General features: G+C 40.0%; 1 protein-coding gene across 1 annotated transcript in view; it reads right to left on the bottom strand.

The window, feature by feature from the left end:
• The window catches only part of LOC101559951 (liver carboxylesterase 1-like), a 127,520-nt gene that overhangs the window by 33,855 nt on the left and 85,660 nt on the right, over positions 1–8,005 (bottom strand). The window contains exons 6-8 of the mRNA XM_023708676.1: positions 5,817–5,921; positions 4,912–5,016; positions 1,567–1,605 (exon numbers count right to left, since the gene is read on the bottom strand). Coding sequence (XP_023564444.1) covers positions 1,567–1,605; positions 4,912–5,016; positions 5,817–5,921 — 249 coding nt within the window. The remainder of the gene's footprint in view (positions 1–1,566; positions 1,606–4,911; positions 5,017–5,816; positions 5,922–8,005) is intronic.

Raw genomic sequence — 8,005 nt, 5'->3', positions numbered from 1 at the left:
ACCCATGGGACATCACTGCATCCAGCAAACAGGAAACATTAGTAATGCTACTGTCTACCCAGTGGCCTGTGAAGTCATCTGTACACTTGCTGAGCTCAGACAAGTCAGGGGACTCTTCTTTTCCTCACACTCCACACCCTGTTTATCAGCAGGTCCTGTCAATTCTCCATTCAAATACATCCACACCCCACCCACCATCTGCCCCTCACTGAACCAGCCTTGATGTCATCAGCCAGTATCCTGTGACTGGGCTGCTGCAGTAGTCTGTCCCCCACCCAAAGGCCCTGCTGCCCCATCATCTGACGTGACTCCTGCTCTTTAGTGCAAGCTGGACACAAAATGTGCTGTAAAATATAAGATACATGGGTGTGGAGCTCAGAGCCTTCTGAGAACCTCCAATCTCATGCTGCTTCACAAACCAAGTCTTTTCAGTGACCTCCACATCCCAGACCCCATGACCTAAGCCTACAGCCTTCCACTCCTTCACTGCCTCCTCTACACACACACACACACACACACACACACACATACACACACACACACACACACACATGCAAAGAGAGAGAGAGAGGCTTTCTGCATCAAGGCATTTCAACCTCTGTTAGCTCTTCATCCAACACTCTTATTTCAGGCTTATTGAGTGCTAGCTGCTTTCCTCTTCCACAGCTGGACTCCCTCATTACCAACTTGGTGTCAATGTCCCCTGTTTGGCAGGGGATCTGGTTGAGTGGGAAGGGCTTCTCACTGGTTACTTGGAAGGGTATGTGAATATGCAGGCACTACTCTTCTCATTCTACTTCCTGTCTGTAGTTAGTGAAGAAATGTCCTCCCCCCAAGCCCTTCCACCATGGCATTTCTGTCTTAGAGCCAGTCTCTCACAGACTCAATGCAATGAAACTCCAAGCCAAAATAAACCCTTCCTCCTTTAAGCTGTGGGTGCCAGGTATTTTGTCCGAGTGACAAGAACATTGCTGAATACATCCATTCTGTCAATCCCTGATGTTGCTATTTACATTCATAACACTGTTCAGTTGACACCCTATTACACACTTTCTCTTTCACAGTTACAGGCAATTGAGAGAGAGGGTAATGGAGGAAGTCAGTGGGGTTCCTTGGTGCTGGTAGGAGAGCTATAATCCCAGGCTCCTTCTTTGCATGAATTATTAGCCTTATGTCCTCCTAAAAGTTTGGCCACAGTGAAGGATGATGTGCCCCTTATGGAGTTTCTTCCTCCTCCTCCTCCTCCTCCTGATAATAGAATATTTTGGTCAAGTATCATTCACACAAGCTTTTGAAATCAAGAAACGTGAAAGGAAATGCAGATATTCCCAACGTGCACAAATTAGCAGATCAAGAGCACAGGCCTTGGGTTCAAGGTAGCTCACCGTGTCCTGTCTGTGATCTTACTCTCTAAGTAACCCTAGAAACTCATGTTCCACCCTGGGCCTCAGCAATAAATTCATAAGGCAAAACTCTAATTCCAAAAAGCATATTTTTTTCATTGTGAATTGGAGCTTAAAAGTATAAAGTATCAAAACTTATAATCAGGAAAACAAAAGTTCTTACCTCTTGGGGGTCTCCAAAATAATCCGCAGTAGAAAATTTCTGTGAACATAAAGAAAAAAGATGCTATGAGAAATTCTCCTGATGATAAAGCTTATCTTGCATCTATGCCCCAGAGTCATCCTATTTTTAATCTGCTTCATCTTTTTCTGGACCAGAGAAAAAGGACACTACATAAGTTGTACCATGCATAAACCCAGGGCAATAAGTAGGACAGGTAGGCTCAGGCACCAGCAAGGGGAGTGTTACACCAGGGAACCCAGAATTAAGATAGCTGGAACTCTTTGAGACAACATCCTCTGTTGGTGCCTCAGCACATTCTTTCATCTAGATGTTCACCCTAGCAACACCATGTTGATTTACTTTTTGCACAAAGTGGAAGAAAATTGACTAGAGTGGTAGGACTGTGGTAAGTTCAATGACTGGTGGGAGAAGGGATGGTATGGAGTGGCCAGTGAGGGCATTCTCACCATAATTCATCTGTTTCCCTCTTCTGCTGCCACTTTGTGATTTTAAATATGCATATATGACCTTGAGTTTCTATGTTGCCAAATTACCAGATTAGTTCAAGGATGGATATATGCTAGGGTCAGTCTAATTGACTGTATACCAAAATTAACACTGTGATCTCATGGGAGATGATTTTAAACAGATGGAAGCCCAGAGTGATGCTCTTTTCCCCTTACCAGGTAATATATGTGCTCCAGTGACAAACTAACAAAGGTAAGTAAAAGCTGAGTGATTAACACAGATAGATTTGTAACAATATCTTAGATCCAGCCAAATAGAAATAACACGTTTCTGAAATTTTCAGTTGCCTGAAGACTTTATTGCATCAAAATGCCTTTTTCTTCAAGTTCTTTTCAAAAGAAGCTAACTTCATTTTACATTAGGAAACACTAACACTAAACCACTAATACTCATTTCAACTCATGCTTTTCTTTGTTCTGTGTTCACCAGGATTGCAAGGTTACATAGGGACTGAAATTGTCTACATTAATTAATGGGTCTCACCTACACATGTTGGTGACCTATGTGTACACCCACAACTAAAGATGTCTCCATTTTGAGACTTAGCCTAGCCAAGTGTGTTAGATAAGCCAGGTGTGTGCATGTGTGTGTGTATGTGTTTGTGTGTGCATGTGTGTATGTACTGAAGGCAGTGGCAATCATGGAAGTGCTTCCACAACAAATCAGAAAGATGTTCTAGGATCACAGGGTCTCTAGGACTCCCCTAAGTCATTAACTATTTTTGCATAATCTGAGTCCTCTTTTGCCACATGGAGAATGAGTAAAATATTTTCCTTTTCTCAAGGATTATAAAAGAGCAGTGATTTAATTTCTTGGATATCTTGGTTAAGCCTAGTTGGTATGATGAACGCAGACCCAAGCAGGGCCACATTAGGGTCAGTCTGTGAATACAATGACAAAACACAGCACTAGCAGCTTGCCCTGATGATACAGAAGTTTCTTTCATGGTTGAGATCCAGACAGAGGACTGAGACACTCAGGTAATTCATAGACCACAACCAAAATGTCCCTACGAAGAAGTAGTTTGCATGGGCCCTGGATGCTGTTCTCTGGATGGGTGTCTTGCTAAGCTTCCCTGTTATGACACATGGTCATGTCCTTCCATCAATGTGCAAGGGTCACCTTCACTGAGATTCATCACTGCTGGCTGTTATAAGTAAGTTTCCTTTCTGCATTCCCACTACAATTAACATACTCACTATATGATTTTGTTCTCCTTACATAGTTCTTTGTGAAGACAGGTCTGGCCAACTCATAAATTGCTGTTTCATTATTTAAAAGGAAAAATGAAATTCCCAGATTAGAACAGTAGGCTGTGTAGCCCCTTTCCTCTGACATCACCCTTCAATACACTTAACACAGAGATGACTGGATATTTTTTAATGCAACCTAATAGAAGGGACATACAAATACACCAAGGACAACTAGCAGGTAAATGACAGATGTGTCTTTGCTCTTGGAGTATTGGGAGAAAAGGCACAGAATTATGCTCCCTGGAGTTACGGCTTTTGTTGAGATGTCTCTCCAAAGTCTCATACAGTCACAGGTAGGATTTTTTTCAGAGGTAGCTGATACACTACACAATGTTAGAATTAAAGATTTTAGCATCATTCTACTGATTGTTTTGGCTCCACCATAATCCTTGTAGCCTTGATAGAGTAGAAGATACAGAAATAAACTTGTCTCTTGCTTATTTTGCTACCTTCTTCCCACAATGCACTGTTTCTCCTCAGTAATGCCTGTCTTCCAATCCACTCTGCTGTGGTATCAATGAATTGTTAACTGAAACTTCTCCCAACTGTGAGATATGCAAAACTTTTCTCTTTTAACTTCAGGTGTTAAACAGTGTTAACTTTTGGTGTCAGGACTTTTGTTTCAGGAATGAGAGAGAACTAACATATAGCTGGTGATGCATTGAGATGAACAGAGTAGAAATAAACAAAGGAAATAATATGTACGGATAAATGTCTGATTGACGAAAAACTACAAATGAATTGCATGGTTAGAAGGATGTATAGATGGAAAAGATGGATGATTGGATGGATGGATGGATGGATGGATGGATGGATGGATGGATGGATGGATGGATGTAGATAGAAAAGTAGACTAGAAAACCCAGAATGCCAGGCTCAGTCTAATTGACAGACAAAATTAACGAAGTTAAAAATCTGATATTATAGGAGATTTCTAAACAGATAGAAGTCCAAAGTAATATTCTCTTCTCAACTTACTAGGCTATCTTAATTTTGTCAGTTATCAAAAAGTGCAGAAATTTGACCAATGTTGTATATAAATGAATACAGTTTCTTTATATAAGTATAATTTATTTATACAGCTTGTAAATAAATGAAGATAAAGTGTGATATTTTGCTAAAAATCTTAGTACTGAATGTCCTTATTGCCCAAATTGAGAATGGTAGTTCTTACAGATATATACAGCATTCAATTTCTTAAAATATATTTGAAAACATGAATGTCAAAAGACTTCAGTAGAAAAAGCCATAAAAGTTTGTGTAGACTGTCATATGATTAGTGTTGAATATTTTCACATCTGTGCTACTTCATAATTTAAAAAAGGAGGGCCCAGGGAGATAGCTCAGTCGAATAAGTGCTCAACTGGCAAGCACAGGGTCCTGAGTTCAATCCCTGGTACCACAAAAAAAAGGTAGAAATCAAACTCCCAGTTTGGATCAGTAGCCTAACTCTGCTGCTGAAAAGGAGAAACTATCTTAGATGGCTTAACCAAGGCAAGAGAACAGCTGAAGAGTCAAAGTCTAGCATCAAGTACACAGTTACCACAGGAACAGAGACACCTACCAGTTTCAGTGTGGTCTCCAAGAGTTCCTCCTCTGTCTTCTGGCGCAGGCAGTGAACCATGACAGCTGAGGAAGTGGTTTTACACCCAGCAGCAACAGCAATTTTCTGCAATGATGACAAGTAACAGCAGAGTTTCAAGGTGGTGTCCAGTCCTTCTATCAATGTATTCAAAGGGGTGTTATCTGCTATCACAAATTCAGTGTCTAAATTCAGTGGAAAGTAGCTGAACATAATCTGCACCAGTAGGGGTGAGATTTGTTTTTATCCCAGAGTTGTTGCTTAATTTATTAATGGGCATGATCTGGTGACACAATGTATACATCACTGTTAGTTGATCTGTTGATATAGCCATAATAGTCATCCCCAGCACCACAAATAAGTAGTTAATAAATAAGCACAATATTCTGGAAGTTGAATATCTCAAGAGTTGTTCTTTGGCATGGAAGTCAAGCCTGCATCCAAGAATTTATTGCCTTATTTCAAATTCAAACTCCTCTACTTCCTGGCTGTGTGATCTTCAGCAAGCCACAAAGCATTGTAGTATCTTTTTTTCCCCTTCGTAGCTGAGAGTCATCTTTGTACTGCTCTTGCAGGCTTAGTGAAGGTGATGTCCTGAATAAAGTGTGTCCTGTCTCCCACAGAGCAATGCTTATACAGAATTGCAGGACGCATTGATTAGAGGATTCACTGATAGATATTCTACACAGTATGAAATAAGATTAAATATGAGCTTTAGAGTATCTCTTCTTGCTCAGCTATTCTCACTTCAGTGATCCTTTCAGCATCTCATTATCCCTTGGAATCCCACAGCAGGAAACACCATTGTACATTCCAGTAGAGCAGAGAATATACCATATCTGTCCAGGGTAAAAATATATACATTATATGGGTAGTGTGAGTCATACCTTAGCCAGAGGCTTGGCATCCTTGCTTAACAAACTAGGCGTGAGTACTACACCACTCTGGGAAATGGCCCTGTGGAAGAGGTTCTTAGCCAGGGGAGATAGTACCTGGAAGGGGAGAGAAGAGTGAAAGTTAATTCTCAAAGGGTACAGTAAGTGACTCACTTATGCTTTGAGGTTACCTCTACCTATTCTTCTACCCTGGCCATTCATCTTAAGATACTGACCTGCACAATATATACAAAATAGCTAAGATAATTGCCATACAAATTTCTATTAGTTTATTGAAAGGCAAGGTCAGTACTTATATATTATCAATTTTACCTGTGTATTGCTTGTAACCTGAGCAATTTTTTGTGGTACTGGGGATTGAACTCAGGACCCTGCACTTGCCAGGCAAGCACTTATTCTACTGAGTTACCTCCCTGGCGCTGAGCAAATATGTTGAACACCACAATATTCAGTATTATAGCCACTGTTATTTTCCTCTTGTCTTGTAAAATTCGATATTTTTCTCTTTGTCTTTTTTAAAAAAAGACTCTACAGTTCCATCAATGTATTCAAATGGGTGTTATCTGTTATAACAAATTCAGTGTCTAAATGCAGTGGAAGGTAGCTGAACATAATCCGCACCAGCTGGGTTGAGGTTTGTTTTTATCCCAAAGTTGTTGCTGAGTAAGTATTTCAGCCTACCATATTCCCTTTTGTTTTTCTGGCTCTCTCTGGGTACTGTTTCCCCAAGAGCACTTTAAAGGGATGGTGTGAGAGCTGGGAAAGGGAAATAATATTGGAAGTGTGTGTCATATGCTCACAACAACAACCAAACTGTTGGGAAGACCCTCACATTTCCAGAAAAATTTCTGTTTCAGAATCTCCATTAGTTCAAATTTATTCCAGTAAAGTAATTATCATGAAAGAGCTACCATTGTTGTTCAGTGGTACAGTGCTAGATGCATAGGTATATAGATGAAAATACTTGGAAAATATCTTGTAGTTACATGATTAATTTTCCCCAGTGACTACTAATGGATAGTGAAAATATTAATGACCTTGGGCCAGCCAGATTGCTCAGTGGATTAAAACACGTATTTAAGGAGACACAGGGACTGGGTTTAACGCCTATGCTGAGAGAGTGATTGAGACGGGGTAGGGTGGATGTGCCTGTAATCCCAGCTCTTGGGAGGCTGAAAACAGGAGAATCACTGTGAGTCTGATCTGTGTAGTGAGACCCTTTAGACCCTGTACTAAACACATTAAAAAAAGAAATATAGGTGATCGTTTTGTTTATTGGGCTTAGCATTTTTTTCTTTTTCTCTACTATAAAATATATGCAATATCTACTTTTGGATATTCAACTATAAAACCAATACTTTGTGTAAAAATACAAAAATAAGTCTTGTGAAGTACTCAGTACTAAGTGCCTGATTGATCTCTTCTTATTCTCAGCAGCTTCTGTAACATGGATGAGTGTCCCCCAGATCCTAATCCCCATAAAAGCAAGACATCTCAAGACTCCAGGTGAGATCTGTGCCCTAACATTCCTATGCCATCCTGCCACTATCTCCCTCTGCTTTCAACATCCCTCCTCCTTCTTCTCACCTACTTCACCAAGTCTAACTTTACCCACATTCCCAGAGAGTGCTGCCCTCCTTCTTAGACATGAACAAGATATCAGGACGTCTTAGAGGAAGCCCCTGAGTGCTCTGAGGGATCAAGTCATAGCCTTGATCTTGCTGTAATCAGTTTATATCCAACCCTACTTTCCAGGAAAAATAAGGTGAGCCATAGTAATCAAAAACATCAGACCACAGTGATATATGTACAACCATGTTCATGGCAGGAAAATCTTAGAAAAAACCCAAATGCACATCAACAGAGGAATGGTCAAAAAACATACAGTTTTTTTTTTTTTTTGTAAAATGGACTAATCCTACTCAGCCATAATGAAGCATACAATTGAGACATTTCTAGGAAAATGGATGTACCTCGAGACCATACTCTTAAGTGAAATAAATATGTCACACTTAAGTATTGCATTGTTTCTCTGGAGTGTGAAACTGTATGTGTAAGTAAGGAACAAGGTATATAATTGTTAATGTGAAATAGGAAGAAATGTTTCAAAACAAAGGGAATCGATGGAGGGCAGAGGAGAAAGGAAGGAAGAGAAATTATTATTATTATTATTATTATTA

This window comes from Octodon degus, unplaced genomic scaffold, assembly GCF_000260255.1.
Source record: "Octodon degus isolate 3935 unplaced genomic scaffold, OctDeg1.0 scaffold00447, whole genome shotgun sequence".
Lineage (NCBI taxonomy): Eukaryota > Metazoa > Chordata > Mammalia > Rodentia > Octodontidae > Octodon > Octodon degus.
The sequence above is the reverse complement of the archived record's forward strand: the minus strand, read 5'-3'. Positions and strand labels throughout refer to the sequence as shown.